This window comes from Microcaecilia unicolor, chromosome 2 (assembly GCF_901765095.1).
Source record: "Microcaecilia unicolor chromosome 2, aMicUni1.1, whole genome shotgun sequence".
NCBI lineage: Eukaryota > Metazoa > Chordata > Amphibia > Gymnophiona > Siphonopidae > Microcaecilia > Microcaecilia unicolor.
The window spans coordinates 360865748-360886043 of record NC_044032.1 but is presented as its reverse complement, the minus strand read 5'-3'; the positions used below and the strand labels follow the sequence as shown (position 1 = coordinate 360886043).

At 44.9% G+C, this 20296-nt stretch overlaps 1 protein-coding gene across 1 annotated transcript in view; it reads left to right on the top strand.

Moving 5' to 3' along the window:
* Window positions 1–12471: 12471 nt before the first annotated feature.
* LOC115462082 (zinc-binding protein A33-like) overlaps window positions 12472–20296 on the top strand; it is a 28403-nt gene continuing 20578 nt past the window's right edge. The window contains exons 1-2 of the mRNA XM_030192119.1: window positions 12472–12535; window positions 16372–16392. Coding sequence (XP_030047979.1) covers window positions 12472–12535; window positions 16372–16392 — 85 coding nt within the window. The remainder of the gene's footprint in view (window positions 12536–16371; window positions 16393–20296) is intronic.

The window sequence follows — 20296 nt, the reverse complement described above, 5'->3', positions numbered from 1 at the left end:
TCCTAGGCTAGGGTAGGTGGAGGTCTGGGCAGCTACGTCAATTTGACTGATAGCAGGGTACTGGACGGTGGCCGGAACTGATGGGTTCGGGACACAAGGATATTGCTCAATAATGGGAGGGGGTATCTCCATCTCATAGCCTCCAAGAGTACGATATACATGAGGCGGTGGTGGGGTTAGCGTCTGGGTTGTTGCTTGCATCGTTGGAGCAGAGGTAACAGTGGGTAATTGGGCCGAAATCAGGGCTACTGGTTGGGCCACTGGGATTGTTGAAGGGGTTAAAGGCGTCTGAGTTTGTACTGACCCCTGAGATATTGGAATTGAGTTTTTTTGTGATGAGGGAAGAGATAGATCAACAACACCGGCGATGTGCACGGTAGTAGGTGGGTCAAATATCATAGGAGCAGGAGATACTGCAGGCAGCGGGGGTGTCACTGTCTGAGATCCCTGAGAAATCTGTAGCTGAGGATTTGTGTCAGGTTTATCACAATATCCTGGGGGTATTGGGGTATATCCCACTGCACATGGTAACAACTTGGTAGTACTTGCAGCAGTAGCAGCATCATAAGGTGGTGGAGCTGTAGGTGCTACAGGATCTTGATAGGGGGCTTGATCGGTATCTGACTTACCCAGAGCTCTATCGTGCTGGTTTCGTGCAATAAGTATGAATTTGTTAATGGCAGCTAAATGTTTATCCCTAGATTTTCCCGTTTTGTTGGACTCATTGTAGCAGACCAAGGCTTGGAGTTTGCCCTGATCAAATGAGCCCCTTGATGGCCATTCCAGTCCTTGATCCTTAGCGGACCAAGCGGTATGCCAGGTTTGACATAACCGGGTAAGTTCTTTTCTATCAGCGGGAAAGAAATTAAGGACTCTTTCCAAGGGAGTAGGGGACGAGGAAGTGGGCATAGTGGGATCAGAAATAGGGGGAAGACAATTCACATAGGAACTCATAGAAGAGTGTATTCAATATAATGCAATATCTACAAGTGAGATGGTTCAAATCAAAATGCTGAGGTCTATAACAGGGGCAACTAAACAAAACCATGCACGGGAAAATTATCTAAACAAAAGAACATGCATCATGCGTATAACAAAAACACTTATACTCACGCGTCTTCAAGAGCGTCCCATTGGCGGAACCTAAAACATAAATTACTAATTGGCGGAAAGCTCAATGCTTTTGCCGCAGGTTATATTAACAAAGAAATGATAGCCATGAACATGAGAATAGTGCAGGAGTCAGTTGTGTCACTTACTATATATAACCTACTCTAAAAATACTGCCCTCCAGAGTATGCTTCTATAGAAATTGACCATGGGATAACACTCGCCATGAATTTTGACATGGGATAACACTCGCCATGAATTTGGATATGGGATAACACTCGCCATATTGAAAACCCCAAAAGTGGGGGAAGCAAAAACTCCAAAAAAAGATTTTAACGAACAGCGAAAATAAGTTCTCTAAAATTAAAGGGCAGCGATCTAATTGGTTTTCGCCGGTTAGAAATATGGGAATACACTCGCCATATATGGGAATACACTCGCCATTTTGTCGCTAACCCTCAATAGATGCTTAAATATTCGTCTAGAAGAGAACAAAAATTTAGGGCCCCAGTCAACCTGTCTAAATTTGCAACTAAAGGATTTTAGACGTCTCTGTATATCCCCAGCGCGCATCTGTACCGGTAACTTCTATATGGGCAATAGTCCAATTCAGTGAATGCAGGCCATTCCAAAAATAGAATGGGGTTCTGCTTAAAATCTAATAATTGCGATACCGTCATCCACCTTCGATGGATGTAAGCCCCAGGCATCGATATCAAACCCAATAGTTATAGCGTGACACTGGTATATAAGAAAGTATAGTATGTTCCAGGGAAAAGCCCCTGAAAATTACTATAGAAGTGGTAGAAAAATAGAGAGAAAGACGAAATATTCCAAGGCAAAACAAAACAAATGTAAGCTCTTCGGGGAAGGCACAGTCACAAAAAAGTCATTAGTTGGAACACATTAGCCAGAACTAAAAATGCCAAAGACATCACTTGTCATGCAGCAATGGAAAATAGAATTTTCCATCCAACAAGCCAGTGAAAGGAAACACCGATTTCAACAAAAGGCAAGAAAATGTATATTAACAAAGACATATTAAATATAAGAGAAGCATATAAATCAATAAATTTTGAAACAGGACACCAGAATCGTGGTGTAAAGATGACAAGCTCATACCCATAAATATACACTCAGAAAAGGGACATAAAAATAAAATAAACCCGAATGCAATGGCAGGAAGCTTTTGTGGCTAAACAGGTGAAAGGAAAAAAACAAATTAAAACATGTGATTCTTACACCAAGAACTTCCAATGATACGGCATAAAACATACATACTAGTCAGTGACTGAAATGATATGTCTAAATGATGACAAACAGAACAGCTGCAGCATTAGAAGGAAAGAGAAGGTTGGGTTATAAAGAACCAACAGGAAATAACTGAAGAAGTTAAGCAACGCTGTATTCTCCTGGTACGCAGCCATCATCTTCTCAACCGGAAAGGTAAAACATATTTTATATGCATATCTGTTAAGGTAAAAGCAAAGAAATGCTGCTATATAGTACATAATAGTTCTACCATCATATAAGTTATACAAGGGGTTATCTAACTGTTAATGTAACAATAATCCATTGTAATTTCATGTGACTTTCTGTGTTGCATCCTAGTTCATATCAAACTTGTTATAAAGACTTACACAATTTAACTCTTTATAGAACCATATTATTTAAAAGCGATTGTCATTCTCAGGACGTGGAAATATTCATCCGGAAACATTATAACATAAGTCATTACTGCAAGTGTTTAAAATAAGCCAGTGCAGGCTGTATGCACTCGGAGGACGAAAACCACAACGCAAACGAGGAAGTGCAGTATTTCCTGTAGATAACGTTATAATATAGTCAGGCTCACCGATGATTAAAAAGTATTAAAAAGCATCCTGAAAAAACTAACACGATAGTACGGTGCAGGGGCTGTAGCTTATATTTCTTTTAAACGAGTACGCCATTAAAACAGAGCACAAGAAACCAAAACTATATGAGTATCGGAGATCAAAAGCATATGAGAATATTATCTAAAGGGTGTATAAGATCCCCTCATATCTAGGGCAGTATAATACAAACAGATAGGAAAATAAATGACAAACCTTAAGCATTATTAATTGAAAGTATAACATTGTCCCAAAACAAATTGTGAATTAAAAGGGTGTGATAACAGCTACTAGGACAAGTACAAATTTAAAATTACAACTGAAAAATAAAAAGGAATACATTTCACAGTAGCAACTATACAGGAGCAATTAACAAGGACAAGGCAATAGAATAGCGACTATGAAATAACATTAATTATATTTTATTTGACACCCAGTGGATTAAACACGCAAAAGCAATAAAAAAGTGAGTAATGCAAACCGGAAGATGGCCGTATACTATGATAGCCAGCCATAAATTATAGTATAAAGTACTGACAGTACATGAAGGAGAAGAGCATGCTTCTGAAGTCCAGATAGCTTAGAAAAACAAGTCACAGAGACAGGGGACAGGAGAATGCTGTATAATGGACAAGAGACCTTTTGCAAGGAGAAAGTATAGGTGGAAGTGAGATAAGTTTAACAGTCTTACAGCCAAAGTTGTGACAGGAGTGAGGGGGTACAGAAAAAGTGACAAATTCACTCTGAGAAGCAGTAACAACGGCAGCTTACTGTCAGGATCGGTGCAGGACTTTTAGGACTTTTAACAAAGACAAAATACAAAGGTAGAAGACTTAGAGCGTAGTAATAGTTACATATATAGTGAGTATGACCGAAAGGTGTCGAAAGTGGCAGAGACGGGATTAATGCAGAGAAAAGTAAACCCGGAAGTGTAGCTAAAAGTGGCTACGGGGAAACTATGCACTTATATTCAAAGTCAGATAAATTATCTGTGGTTTCCTGTAGTTTCCGGTAGCTATAGAATTATTTAGAGTCAGATCAAGACTAGCAATCATTTGGAAAAAGCACATAAGTTATTGTTCTGTCCGTTTCCAGCTGTACGGCCCTTGTACTGAAATGCTTTTACAGCTCTGAATATGGTTCCTTAATAAGGCTGTGTTATAAAAACAGTTTTAGTTACTAATAGAAACTTGCATGTTCCTGTTTGACAGAAAGGGTGTTGCAAAGCAGGTTAGAAAAGCAAATTAAAACGTGTCATTCTGTCATCATAAACTTCAAGTTTACAGTATATAACATATTGAATCAAGCAGTCCAAATACAATGCTTAATGATGACGAACAGAACAGGCTTAGCATTTGAGGGAAGGGGGGGTGAAAAGTTACCGTTCTATCCATAGGCAGAAAACACATATCTGTGAATAAGATTCCGTTTCAGCATGGCTAGGAAGTCAGCACAGTCTGAGGAAACATTGTGGTTAAGATATATACGGGTTTACAGAAAATTGTTAAAAGGATTTAATGTTGATGCAGATGTTAAAGGAAAAGGAAAATAAAAACCAGAAGGGAAGTGTGCTTCCTGTGCTTAATTTGAGTTTAGTGCTCACTGCAAGCATCGGACATTACGGCTACTGAAAATAGGACTAAACAGCACATAAAAACTTTATGCTGGTATAATTAATCAGGATAGGATTTTATCAAATCAAACATATAGAAGTTCTTAGAAACTATTATGTAAGGAAGCAGGGAGTTAATGTGTGAGGAAGTATGACTACGTTGCTATTTTACTTGCTCAGATAGACCGCCGTAATCATTCTGTGTTCATATAAAAGCTGTCAATTCTACACTTGATACGGCAACTCCAGCTTCTTAACGGCAAAACAAATTTTGTGGTTTCATATGTAGCTTGCATCCGGAAATGCTACAAGTATAGGAAATATATGCATATTAATCATGTCACATAAAGACAATGGCAAAAACCAAATACCGGAGTGAAAACCACCCTCTTTTGACTGGACCATAACAGAACAAAAACCTAAGGGGGGGCCACGCATGCAAGTACGGATTATTAGGTAAATGTTCCCTTAATTAATCCTATAAGTAAAAGTAATTAGAAAAACCATTATACAGATGTAGTTTAACTGTAATGGCAGGAAACCAAATCATATTACAAAAGGATGTACCGCAATAGTAACAAAAGGGTTTCAGAGCAAAGCTGTAAAAAGACAGAATCTGAAATGTAAGGGTTTTTGTAACAGAGAGGAAATAGAGAGAGAAAGGAAGCTAAGCGAGCCATGTGTGGTCACACAGAAAAGTCAAGGTTAAAAACGCAGAACCACATTGTGGGTTACGATAAGATCTACCAGTCTGTGTTTTGCAGCATAAAAAAACTATAGAGGGAAAACGAAACCCGTAACTGGGGGAAGGGAAGAAGAAAAGATAATACAGCAGGCAAATGTGATGAGTCTTGTTTATTTCAGCGTAAAGGGACTTATATTGAGAAAAAATGAAATAGAGTAGTAAGTCAGAAAAGGACAACGCCCACAAGCAGAGCAGCTGAGAAATGGGGGGCAACGGCCTAATAGTATGGCGCAGGGAAAGAAAGAGTACTGCGCATTTGTAATTTTATAAGCCAGAGAAAATTCAGTAAAAAAAAAATCTGACAAGTTCTCGTTGAGAGGAAGCAGGTGTTTCCAAAATACAGAGATGAGAAATAGAGAAATAGTCTCTCTGAGGAACGGGCAGAATAAGGAGAATTAAATAAAAACATAAAACAAACGGAGTTAAGGAACACATAAGAAGGGGCAAGGGGAAGTGGACATGTCCGTGTTCTGCGAGGTGTCCGCAGAGCGGAACAGAAGTTGAAAAGGGGAAATAAAAATAACTACGCAGTTGTTAAAAGAACTAGGAAATGTGCATAACAGCTGACAAGATACTAAAGAATTCCAAGGTTTCATTCACAGAGACAGTGCGGGACAATTTCTTACAAGGTAGAAGCAGAATCGGAGGTTTAAGTGCAGCGCTGAGAAAAAGAGCGCAGGTCTTTTTAGAGGGAGATCACAGCAGTGTATAGGCAGGAAAAGGGGGCTGTCAGTAGTTAAGTGCAGAAAAGACACAGACCGGAATGATTTCAGAGAACTGCAGTGAGAAAGAACAGAGATCAGAGTAAGTACAAAGATAGCCAGAATAGGCAAGTGAGACGAAAAGGAGGAGGGCAATAAAAACAGGGCAATTGGGGAGGGCAAGCAGGACAGAGAGATATCCTAATTGAGAGCGCAGGACATACGGGAGGGCAGATGGAGTGTACTGTCCGAGAACTGCAATGAGCAGTGAATGAGGGCTCGGACAGAGGTAGGAAAGGGAGAAGGATGGAGAGGAGGGGAATAGGAATAGGAAGAAGCAGAAAAACGTCCAAAATCAAAGGATCATTAGGCAAGAAATGCCAGCATAAAGACTGATCCAAAGAATTGAGCGTGAAAAATACTCACAGCATAAACACGATCGCAGTCTCCTGGCCGCGTAATTATGCGCCAATCATACCCCAAACGTTCACCTGCACACACCTCACAAATCAAAAGGATGGACAGAAGAGAGGGGCAGAAAAAGAACAGAGAAGAAAATGGAAAGACAGGAAATAAATTTTTGAACACATAGATTTATCCCCTCTGTGTGCAAAAATTAGCGTGTAAAAATACAGCGTTCGAGGGTCACCATATGTAAATAATTTAGGGGGGTCTAGAACCCCTCAAGAAGGCTAAAGTGACCTTAATCTGACTCCATCTCTAAATAGCACTAGTACTGGGGTAATCAGAGGGTTGTGAAGTTCTAAGAGAAATTGCCACTAAGAGAATTGTTAGGTGTAAGGAAAAAGATACCAGCCTTATGACAAACTGGATTTAGATTACAAGTTATACAATGCAGTGAAAGATAGCCTGAAGCAGCAAAAGCATTTGTACTTACAGCCTTTCATCATTAAGTTAAGCCCACAAATCATCATTTGGAATGAAGAGTTTATTTGCACATCAGACTTTAATCAGGTACATTCATCAGACAGATTCTGGGTTCAATTGGACAGAGCCCTGCCCTCCTTCAAATGCGTTGGGGATATGTTCCAACTCTCTGTCTAAATCTCACCCCTTTTATAGTAGTTTGTCTGAATAGGAGTCTATGGCAGGACACTTTTTGCTTAATATTGCACAACCTCTGTGGTGTCCATCTGTGCTTCCGTTTTTGTAAACAACTTGTTCCCTAATACTAAAATTATCTGTTCTAGCTCTTGCAAAATATTGTGCAACTTCCTCTTTTGTCAACATGTGGTTTTTTTTTTTTCTTCTGCCAGAACATCTTGTTTTAGCATATCAGTTTCACTTCCTCTTTTTCTATCATCTTATGATATGTGTGCCATAATATGGAAAATAAGCCCCATTTTAAGAACAACATTTTATCCCTCTTACCCATTATTCGTTCATTATAGGTGCCATATTCAATTAGAAAGTTATACCTGGTTGTGTTAAGACTCATTGTTCAGACCTGCTTTTTGCAGATTCTTAACTTGCAGGAAAAGCAAGTCCTTGCTCAGCCAGTCATAGATTTTTAAACCTAGCTGGTATTTTTACAGCCTGAGTCCTAAATCTGGCCTTCCACCCTTCCGGTGGGCATCCAGTGAGGGCTTCTTGCTGTAGTATAATTATACAGAATCAAACTCAGTTCCTCAGGACCAAAGTCCACCACCCTAACCACTAGGCCACTCCTCCACTAAGAACATCTTCAGGTTGGTCAATTGTTTGTTAGATACACAGGAGCTGACTACAGACAATAGACAGCCCCCCCCCCCCCACCCAGTTCAGGATTTGGTTGAGTACTTCGAACAGAAAGTTGTCACTATATTGATCATGCAGACCATAGATACTGGGGATTATCTTGTTACATCAACAGATACAGAGGATCCTTTGCTAGTTGAAAAATCTTGGTCATTTTTTACACTACCCTCTAATGATATGGTCAGACATTTCGTAAACAGGTATTTTAAATCTCACTGTATACCTGCCCTAGCTATCTTATGAAGAAAGCCCCTGATTTTTTTTTATTACATTTGTACCCCACACTTTCCCACTCATGGCAGGCTCAATGCAGCAATGGAGGGTTAAGTGACTTGCCCAGAGTCACAAGGAGCTGCCTGTGTCTGAAGTCGGAATAGAACTCAGTTCCTCAAGACCAAAGTCCACCACCCTAACCACTAGGCCACTCCTCCATGTGTGTTTATACAAAGGGAATTTATTACTTTTATGTCCCTTTGTTGCCCACAAGTTTTCAACAATACCCCGTGCCCATCCTGAATATTCTGGCAAGAGAAAGGGTATAATACCAATGGTACAAAAGTTTGTAACCATTCTCCATTGAACTACTAGCAATCAAGACCTTTAATAAGTACCTGAATAAAATTTTCCATTTCCCAATGTCCCACTTTTTACCCATATCTGCATCCCATTTAGATATATAAGGTTGTATAGGGGCAGATGAGAGAAGTAAGGCCTTGTACAACATGTGATAACACCCTTAGCCCCACTCGCTCTCAGAGCCCATTCTAAATGAGTCTCCTGTAGCACCAATTTCTCATGGGCTCTGTGGACAATAAAGTCCCGTAATTACCAATAATGAAATTGATCAGCCTTGGAAAGCCCATATTCATCCTGCAATTCTGAAAAGGGAACAAATTCCCCTTTTCCCAAATCTGATCTAAGGTACAGAGTCCCTGATGCTTCCACCACCTATAAGCAGAATCCAAGTGACTGGGCATAAAGCCCAGAGCCTGACAGATTGCAATCTGTAAGAAATATTTACGCTCATGGGAAAAATAATCCCAAATTCCACACCATATGCGGAGAGGGAAACTAAAGCTCACAGGAAGGGATTATAGCAGAGTGACCAGGTCCTTTGTAGGAAGCCAAACTACTGCCTAAATCGGGACAACCCCTATCCAGGACTGCTCAAGTCACATCCAGGCCTTGGGAGACTGTGACATCTACTCAGCCAAAAAACGAAGCTGAGCTGCTTGAAAGTACAATTTTTAATTTGGGATTCCCATATATATATATATATATATATATATATATATATATATATATAAGCCGTTAAGCCCATTAAAATGGGCAAGATTTTTTATTTCTGAAATGAAAAAGTTGATGAACGTAATGTGAGAGAGAGTGTGTGAGTGAGTTGAGAGAGAGAGAGAGAGAGTGTATATGTGTGTGTGTGTGTGTGTGTGTGAGAGAGAGAGAGAGAGAGAGAGAGAGAGAGAGAGAGCTGCTAGGAGTCCCTGTGAAAGTGGAGGGTCAGTCGCTCCTTATAGCCAGTTGTTTGAGGCAGCAAAGTAGGGCTCGTTTTTGAGTTGTGTGTGTGTGAGAAAGAGAGAGAGAGAGGTGCTAGGAGTCCCTGTGACAGTGGAGGGTCAGTCGCTCCTTATAGCCAGTTGTTGAGAGAGAGTGAGAGTGAGAGTGAGTGAGTGAGTGTGTGTGTGTGTGTGTGTGTGAATTCCCCAGCCGGTGTTAGGAATATTGTAGCTTTCTTTGTGATGTGGCTGGGGCACAGGTTTTATTTCCATCCCCTTCGTCGAGGCCGGTCTCGCCTGTCACTTCCCTGTTTTGAAAAGTTCTGTGGAAACACTGATTTCAGTTTCCCTTTTTTTCTGAGTGTGTGTGTGTGCGTCTGTCTGCAAGAGAGAGAGAGAGTGTGAGAGTGAGTTCAGAGAGAGAGAGAGAGAGTGAGAGTGTGTGTAGGTGATGGAGGCGCTGAGCGGCGCCGACCCCAAGCTGCAACAGGCGCGGCGGCTGCACCGAGCCCCCTCCCCGGCGCACCCCTTCCTGCAGGACCCGCACCTCCCCGGCCAAGCTTCCTCCACCACCACCGCTGCCGCCCCCCAAATCCCCGCACCTTTCCGCTAAGCCGTCCTGCCGCAGCACCCCCGGTGCCAAGTATAAGCCCAGCCAGAAGCACCGTCAAGAAAGCGGTTCGAGCCCCGCCGGGTTCAGCCGAGCCCCGCCCAGGAAAGCCGCCCCGGGGGATGGTGGCAGAGGGAAGCGCCCGGCTCCCAGCCTGGCCTGCGATCACAGTAGCAGCGGCAGCAGCAGCAGCTCATTGGACCTGTTGGACTGTGCCTCGCAGCCGCTGTCGGACGATCCCTGCCCGGTGCTCGCCGGTCACCCGCAGCTTTCTGTCCCCGCCGACAATGATCATCCGCAGCAGCAGCAGCCGGTCAGGAGCGCTGGCATGGGCTGCCCCTAGTGTGTGAGTAACTCCAGCTGAGACCTGCTGTGTTTGGCACATGCGCAGAACAGCTGCGCTGTTCTGTGCATGCGTGGTACATCAGTCAGCGTTCATTTATATAGTAGGATACAATGGGATCAAGATAGTATGCTAAATCTAAATGGATAGTGCTGGCACTGTCACTGCTGAATATGTATATCTAATCTTATTTTCTATGTAGATAGTGGTGCTGAATGTATGTATTAAGTTAAGAAATAGTGCTGGCACTTAACTTAGGAGCCCTATTACTAAAAGCCATTAAAGTCTGGGCTTAGTGTGTCTTAATCTGGGACTTTTCAACGTTCTAAGCCCAGATTCCAAGCAGTATAACTTAGGGCCCCGTTTACTAAGGTGCACTAGTGTTTTTAGCGCGTGCTAAACGTTAGAGACACCCATATATTCCTATGGGTGTCTCTAACGTTAGCACGTGCTAAAAACACTAGCTCGGCTTAGTAAACAGGGCCCTTAGGGCTTTTATAAATATATATATATATATATATATATATTTTGATCATGCACTAATATTTGCATTAGTGCGTGATACTGGTAAAAAGTTAATGCAGGAGCCCTTACCGCTTCCTATGTAGGAAACGGTAAGTACTCCCTTGTTAACTTTGTGTTATCCAGTTAGTGTACTAATGTGAATGTGCAAGCTGGATAACATCCCATCCCCATTCCTCGCTCCTGAAATGCCCCCTCTTGAAAAAAATAACAAACATGCAAAACAAATAGGGCGCAATTAGTGTGCACTGACAGGCATATTACAGCAAAACACTTTAATAACATAGTAACATAGTAGATGTCGGCAGAAAAAGACCTGCATGGTCCATCTAGTCTGCCCAACAATTTAAACTCATATGTGCTACTTTATGTGTATACCTGACCTTGATTTGTTTCTGCCATTTTCAGGGCACAGACCGTAGAAGTCTGCCCAGAACAAGGCCCACCCCCAAGCCTTTTTTCCCCACATTAAGCTCGTAGGAGCACTTAATGACGTTTAGTAAAAGGGCTTCTTAATGCAGTAAGTCCACCAAGTCAAAATGTATCCCATTATCATTTAGAAAAGGTAGAATTTAGTTGTTGATTAATTTGCTGTTCTGTCATGTTTTCACGAAACTGCAACCACAAACATATGTCAGTAGAAAAGGGGAACAGGCCAAACTCATCTCCGTCCAGAACCATCAAGAGGAAGAAAGTGTGGGAATGCACATGGCAGGAAGATGGCTGTGCCACAGTTTGGGCAATGCCTTAAGAATGACTAGTTGCCATGCCCCCATGTCCTCACATTTTTCTGAGAATTGGGTAATTAGGATGAGTATAATTGCAAAACCAGCCTGGAACAGACTACAGCAAAATACTGGCCTGGGTGGGATTTTTTTCAATTTCAGCCCAGCCTATCTCTTCCTCTTATTTCCCCTGCCTGCAGCATGACAATAAAACTAAGTGCTGTGAACTCTCTGAGTTCCTGCACCCCGTCCCCTCCCCCTGGTTCACCACTGACTTCCTGTTAATACAGGAAGTCAGCCTGTGCCAAAGGAGGTGGGAACATGGCAGAGCCTTGAGCCCTGCAGCAGTTTAAAAGGGCACCAAAAGATAGATGCTAAAAATTGAGCATTAGACAAGTATTCTATAGTGGCAAAGTTGGGTGATACAATACTAGCATAAATATTGTGAGCATTTATGACATGTCAAAAGCTGCTGTAAATATTTGTGTCTAAATACTATCATACAACAGAAAGAAAGGAGAAAATTGTCCTGCAGCACACAAAAGACTGTATAAAGTAACGTTGTTTATCATTAAAATCTTAACAAAAATGTACATATAAAACTACCAATATGCACAGAATGAATGGATTGGGAAAGACATCAGTAATCATTTGAAACAGGTCATAGGATCTCCTATAATGCACAATTGTTCCAGATCCGTAGACCTAGTTAGATGCTGCCATCATTTGTCTAAATCCGCCTTCCACCAAAAATAAATGCTGTTATCACTATCAAAAAGTACATTTATTGAAGTATATTTAATAAATCCAATTTATATAAAAATGGGAACTACTTTTCTGTTAACCATAGCGCAGCACTGCCATCTGGATCAAACACCCGATGTTAACAATGAACAAGCATTTTGGTTAAAGAACCTGCTTCCAGGGTAGTTATATGGGTCTACAATCAAACTTCAAAATGGCATGACACCACTCCTAATGCTCAAGGCACAAACTGGTCAATATTCTGCGCTCTTTAACCGGCCAGGTATAGCTCCTGGCCAGTTAAAAAGTACTTAACTGGCTATCTGTGAATATTCAGCAGATGATGGCCAGCTATCTCCCGCTGAGCATTTGTGGTCAGCACATGAGGGGCATAATCGAACGGGGACAACCATCTCTAAGGGCGTCCATCTCTAAGGACGTTCCGGTGAAGGGGCGGGGAAACCCGTATTATTGAAACAAGATGGACGTCCATCTTTTGTTTCGATAATATGGTCGGGGACGCCCAAATCTCAACATTTAGGTCGACCTTAGAGATGGTCGACCTAAATGTTGAGATGATCGACCTTAGAGATGGTCGTCCCCGGTTTTCTGCCATAATGGAAATCGAAGACGCCCATCTCAAAAACAACCAAATCCAAGCCCTTTGGTCATGGGAGGAGCCAACATTCATAGTGCAGTGGTCCCTCCTCACATGCCAGGACACCAGCCGAGCACCCTAGGGGGCACTGCAGTGGACTTCACAAATTGCTCCCATGTACATAGCTCCCTTACCTTGGGTGCTGAGCCTCTCAACCCCCCCTAAAACCCACTCCCCACAACTATACACCACTACCATAGCCCTTATGGATGAAGGGGGCAGCTACATGTGGGTACAGTGGGTTTCGGGTGGGTTTTGGAGGGCTCACATTTACCACCACAAGTGTAACAGGTGGGCCTGGGTCCGCCTGCCTGAAGTGCACTGCACCCACTAAAAACTGCTCCAGGGACCTGCATACTGCTGTGATGGAGCTGGGTATGACATTTGAGGCTGGCATAGAGGCTGGAAAAAATGTTTTTTAATTTTTTTTAGGGTGGGAGAGGTTGGTGACCACTGGGGGAGTAAGGGGAGGTCATCCCCGATTCTCTCCGGTGGTCTTCTGGTGAGTTTGGGCACCTTTTCGAGACTTGGTTGTGAAAAAAAAGGGACCAAGTAAAGTTGACCAAATGCTTGTGAGGGACGCCTTTCTTTTTCCCATTATCAGCCGAGGACGCCCATCTCTTAACCACGCCCCCGCCCCGCCTTCGGTACACTGCCGACACACCCTCGTGAACTTTAGTTGTCCCCGCGACGGAAAGCAGTTTAGGATGCAAAAAAATCGGCTTTCGATTATGCCGATTTGGGCGACCTCGGGAGAAGGACGCCCATCTCCCGATTTGTGTCGGAAGATGGGTGTCCTTCCTTTTGAAAATAAGCTAGTTAGCAGCCTACTGGCTATATCGTGCAATATAACCGTCTAGCCACAAATATTCAGCACATCGCTGGCTGAGGGTCCCTTTTACCAAGCTGCGGCAAAAGGGGGCTGGCGCTGGTGTCGGCACATGTTTTACACGCATGCTGAGGTCCCCTTTTACTGCAGCTGGTAAAAGTAGCCTATGGTAATGTAGGTGCGTGCTTTTGGTGCGTGCCGGGCCAGTTTTTAAAGGGCTTTTTAAAAATGGTATGGGAAAAGGGCATGCGGTAAAACTGAAACCAGCGCACGCCTAAAACCGACCTGAACCCTTAATGCCACCTATTGATTTAGCGGTAAGGGCTCACACACTACACGTGTGGTGACCAGTCAGTATGCGCCAACTGCTGATTACTGCAGGAAATGCAGTGGGTGGGAGGAAATAAATAAATACATTATCCAGGCATTATGGGCATGCATCAAATCTGAAATTACCACCAGGGGGCATGGTAGCCTGGCAGTAGTCTCATTTTTGCATACGCTGCACGCACGTAGAGCCTAACGCGGCTTTGTAAAAGGGCCCCAAAGTTAGGTGCTATGCTACAATTTGCACATGCAATTTTGGACACTAGTCACAAAATTATATGCCCAAGTTTACAGAATTAGGGGGTGAGCTACTACTTCCATCTTTCTCTGCTTTTTCAGCAGCAGCGCAGTTTTCACGCTCCTGACTCCCAACAGCACTCAGCCCACAGGGCATGCCCAGTGGCCAAAAGGACAATCCACCCATGGAGGCAGCCCTGTTCTTAAAGATGTTAGTGTGACACACCTTAGTTAATCTGAGACTTTTATTGCCTTGTTTACAAAGCCGCGCTAGCGGCTGCCAGTGCGCTAAAGCCAACACAGCCCATTCACTTTGAATGGGCTGTGAAGGCATTGCTGCGCGGCAGCTGCTAGTACGGCTTTGTAAACTAGGGGGGTTAGTTTGTATCTTTTGTCCATTAAAGGCAAATGCTGGACCAACGGGGAACTAATTATTGACCACATATAACACACTGAGATTAAAAATATAACAGGAAATGCAAGTATGATGTTAGTATGCTAAAAAAAATAAAAAATGGTAAATGATAATTATTGATGATGTTTCTTTTCTCTTTATTTCAGAACTGCTTTCCAGCAAAATAGGCAAGTTCATTTTCTATGAATATTTAAAGTTTGATTAGATGACAAGACTTATTTACACACCTGAAACCATACACATTTCCAAAGTGTTATCATCTAGCTGTGTCTGATGGCGGCGGTAGAAATGATATCACGTATCAACCTGCTCCTGGAAGGCTTGGTGGGGATGGGGAGGTTAAGGAAGGGCAGGGCCACTGAGAGACTGATCTGGGCCCCTCCCAGGACTGCCACTGCCGGTCCCTCCCCCCCACCCACAGGACTGACACTGTCACTCCTCCCAGACCGCTGCATAGCCAGACCACAAAAATAGGGATGCTGGAGCCCAAAGTGTGTGTGTGTGGGGGGGGGGGGTACATTTTGCCCCACCTCCCTGCCCCCTGCCGTAACTCCACCTACCTTGGCTTCCTCCAGCGCTGTTCTCCGCCGCATTGCCTGCCCTGCGGCTGCTTTTCCCCTAACATCACACATGCTCAAAATGAGATATGCGACGTGAGGGGAAAAGCAGCCACAGGACAGACAATGCGGCGGAGAACAGCGCTGGAAGAAGACTTCTGCTGGTGGGGCTTGGGGACCCCTGCCAGCCAAACCAGAGGACCTGTGTCTGCTCCTCTCCAGCTTCTAAGGGAGGCGTGGCACTGGAGTTATCTCTCTCCTGCTTTTGTCAGGATGCAATCACCTGGGTCCCATTAGGAGTAGGAGAGAGAAAGACCCTGGTGCCGGGCCCCCTTGGAGGCTGGGCCCGGAGGAATCTTGACCACCTGCCCCCCCCCCCTCTCAGTAGCCCCGGGGAAGGGTTTGGAGGGAGCAACTAGACACAAGGGATTTTTAAAAATTGAGTGGTCGGGAGAGAGGGGAGGAAGGGGGCACATTAGCATTTGTGTTGATGTTGGGGGGGGGGGGGATGGATTGGAGGGTTGCAGGGCCCACTCGACCATCAGAGGAGTATTTTATTTTTTTCCTGTTGGGCAAGTGTGTGTGTGTGTGTGTGTGTGTGTGGGGGGGGGGGGGGGTCACATCAGGTCAGGTCAGGGAAAGAAAGGGAGAGAGGCTGCCGCTATAGAAAGCCAGGGTCAGGGTACCAGCAGTATTTTTTTTTCTTCAATGTCAACCTTTCTGTTGGTACCTGAGCCAATTACCACTCAGGTACCAACAGGAAGGTTGACATTTATCATTGAGCCATGGATTATTGCTGCGATTTTAACACGGCAATAATTTGCATGTTCATTGAATATTGTATACTGCAGAGGGTGGGGAGGGGGTGTTGTTTTTGCAGAAATTTTGCTGTAGAATGTAGGCTGTACTGTGTGGGCCCCTGACTGCTACCAACAGCTTAACACAAGACAGGCCACATCAGCTTGTCTGAGCACCGATGTTAGTTTCTCAAGAAGCTTCTCTTTTTGTTTTCTGTGGGCTCTGCATTTCTCATAAAATCTTGATCCTTATAGAAGACGAAATGTTCATGTGATTCATGATTCTTTTTTTCTTACAGACACCTTACAGAAAGAAAAAGGTATGACATATATATTTGTTAGAATGAATGAAAGCTAAGTAACTATTAGAAATGGTTTGGAACATGTTTTTTTTTTTAATTATGAGGTTTTGTTTTAATACCACCTTTTCAAATATGTCAGAGACCTGCATAATAATGAATCTCTAGTATTTGGAAATATATCCGCCAGGACCCTCATAAGGGGATCAATCATTTCCCCCCCCCCCCCCTGTTGTCTGATTCCCACTCCCTTACTACCTCCTCCAAACAGCAATACCCTCCTCCTTCCCAACCCCAACCAGCATGCTCAGTTTCACTTAAAGGAACATGTAGGACGTCAGGAGGAAGAAAGAGCACAGGGCAGGGAATGCGGCATGCCGGAGACCAGCGCTGAAGAAGGCTTCGGCTGGTGGGGATTGGGGACCCCCACCAGCAAAACCAGGGGCCCGGATGAAATTCAGGGAGGCCCAGGCCCCTGTAGCCCCACCTAGCTACTCCACTGATGGGCACACTGGCAGGCCAGAGATGACCAGGATTCTTCTCAGCTCAGTAGGGTATGAGGATCAGGGGCATCAGGTAAAAACCTAGGAGGGTTTATGATGATGATGATTATTATTATAGTGGCTTTTAAAACAAAATAAATGAAAACTACTCCCATATTGGTTCATTATTTATTATTTTTTTTTAAACACCAAAATGGAAGCACCTATAAAGCAGTGGTCAGAGCCAGAGGAACGGTAAGGTGCCTAGGACACCACCAGTGGGAGAAGGAAGGTGATAGTGCTTCTACTCAGGTCATCAGTGGGACCTCTCTGAAAATATTATGTCTAGATCTATAGGCTATACCTTCAAAAGCAAATAGACAGGGTATAGACATATCTCCAGAAAAGTTACCAAAATAGTTCTGAGTCTATATCAAAAGTCCTATGAAATGAAACTTATGGACTTAAATAGTTGTTCCCTAGAGAAGAGAAGAGATTGGGGGGAGGGGGAGTGCAGGCAGAATAATAATGTTACAATTTTTTTTGGTCAGGAGCAGGACGTTCAAGGGCTGCCTTTTAGGCCCTACCAGGGGCGTAGCTAGATGGGGCCATGGGGGCATGGGCCCCCACAGATTAAGCCCTGGCCCCCTCTACATTTGACCCCCCCTAGCTGCCGACTCCCGCCGCTGCCCCTCCCCATCGCCACTGCCAGGTACCTTTGCTGGTGGGGGTCCCCAACCCCCGCCAGCCAAAGAGTCTTCTTCAGCGCCGGTCGACTCCGGCGTCTTCACTGATGATCTCTTTCTGACTCCTTACGTCCTGCATGCACATCCTGCACGGGGCTACATACAGGACGTGCACACAGGACATAAGGAGTCAGAAAGAGATCATCAGCGAAGGCACCAGAGTCGACCAGCGCTGAAGAAGACCCTTTGGCTGGTGGGGTTTGTAGACCCCTGCCAGCAAAGGTACCCGGTGGTGGCGACGACGGTGGAGGATCGGCGGCGTGGGGGGGTCCAAAGTGGCGGGGGGAGGCGGGCTAAACAGTGCCCCCCTACCTCGGGCTCTGGACCCCCCCCCCCCTCCCGCCGAGGTCTGGCTACGCCCCTGGGCCCTACCATTTAGGCACCACAGTTTAGTTGACAGGACATTTAGATGCTGTGATCTTTAGGCACCAGAACATTTAGGCCTGATTCTCCTAGGTTGAGTTAATCCCTTCTCTCCGACACCCTGAGTGTGCTCTCTCCCTGCTTCCCCCCAGGGGCATAGCTACGTGGGGCCACGGGGGCATGGCCCCCACTGATTTGGCCCTGCCCCCCCCCCCCGCCAACCCTCCCCCGCCGCTGTCGGGTACCTTTGCTGGCGGGGGTCCTCAACCTCCGCCAGCCGAAGTCCTCTTCTCAGGCGTGGCTGTGTTGATGATCTGCAAGGGCAGGCTTCTGTTTCTGTGAGTCTGACGTCCTGCACGTTGTAGAAACAGAAGCCTGCCCTTGCAGATCATCAACGCGGCTGCGCTGGAGAAGAGGACTTCGGCTGGCGGGGGTTGCAAACCCCCGCCAGCAAAGGTACCCGATGGCAGCGGCGGGGGAGGGTTGGCGGCAGTGGGAAGGGGGGTTGAAAGGGTTGGCGCCGGGGGAGAGGGTCAAAGCTGGTGGTGGCGGCGGTGGTGGCGGGGGGTCAAAAATGGCAGCAGTGGCGGCGGGGGGGGGGGGGGGGTTAGTGGCGCCAGTTGGGGCTAAAATGTGCTCCCTCACCTCGGGCTCTGGACCCCCCTCCCGCCGAAGTCTGGCTACGCCCCTGCTTCCCCCAACAGTGACGCTCCTCTCTGGCTCCTCCTCAGCTGCCCAGAATCTCACTTTCCTACTTCCTCTATGGTTGCTGCTGACATGCAGCCCGTCTTCCTCTGCTGCTCTTACTGTCAGGCTCCACAAAGATCAGTGAGAGCAGTGGCACAGAACATGAGCAGAACAGCACTGGCAGCACCTGCAAACTGCAAACTGTGGGTTGCTTGGCACCCTCCACAACAGCAGCACTTCTGCTACAAGACTCTGAGGGGTCTTTTTACAAAGCCACGGTAAAAAGTGGCCTGTGGTAGTGCAAGTGTGTCGTTTTCACGTGTGCTGGGTCACTTTTTATTGCAGCTGGGAAAAAGTCATTTTTTAATGGGCCAGGAAATGGGCATGCGCAAAAATTAAAATAAGCGTGTGCCTATTTACCGCGGGATTCGGCAAGCATCAAACCTGGAAGTACTGCCGGGCGCACACCCTGGCAGTAGTGCTGATTTGGCACTCGCTACCCATGCGTTAGCTCTCCCGTGGCTTTCTAAGAAAGGCCCCTGAATATGTCCTTTGACCGCCTCACCGCTATTATTCAGGTAGAGGTGATATTCAGACTGCTAGCTAGATAACTGTCCCAATGAAGTCTAATTTTATCCAGTTGTCTCTCAGGTTAGCGGTCTGAATATCACCACTGTAATCAGACAGCACTGCTGGTTACCACTGAACCCAGATGTTCACTGTCATCCCCTATCTGGAAAATGGTTTTAAATATCTAGTGTATTTTTACTGTGGCAGTCAATGTTTTAAAAACATTTTTAAAATGCTGACCACTGCAGCCTAAATATCAACCCCTTGACTTCTTCTTCTTTTTTTTTTTAGTTCTTGTGTTTTAATTTTTGTAGCATGTTTTTATGTAGTAAGTGTTTATGGACAGTTATTTGTCACTCTAGAATTGTGGATAGCATGGGCTACAAGCAAACTTAGGGGCCTTTTTACTAAGCTGTACAAAAGTGTCTTGCACTATAACTAGTGCGTGGGTTTCCCTCGTACAGAGGCCACTTTTAGCGCGGCTGTAAAATGGCTGCATTTTCTATTTCCTTAATTAATGGCCATGTGCTAATTTCCCAGTTAGTGCATGGCCATTAGTGCGGGAGCCCTTATTGATACCTATTTTCTATGTGCTAAGGGCTCCCGTGCTAACCATATGTAATCGGTTAGCGTACGGTGATGAAGCTGCCCTATATAATTAGCGCTTGGCACACCTACTCTCCACCCCCAAACATGCCTCCAGTGCTAAAAAATAAAAAGTATTTTTTTAGCATGTGGGAAGCATGCGCAGATCCTAAAACTACCACGGGACACCTGATTGCACCCAGCGGTAGAGCAAAATTACTAACCTGTATCAGGTGTTGTCTGAGGAGAGCAGACATATATTCTCATATATAGGTGATGTGATGCATGGAGCCCAGTGCAGACACTGCCAAGTGCACTGTCACTTTATAACTTTGAGGCAGTGCCCCCACCGCGCATGCATGGGTGCCTTCCCGCCCGACGCGTGAGCACGGGAAAAGCAGTACAATGCTAAAGCTAAGAAGACAATTCCATGGAGAGGTGGGAGGGATGTTAGAATATACGCCTGCTGTCTTCAGAGAACACCTGCTACAG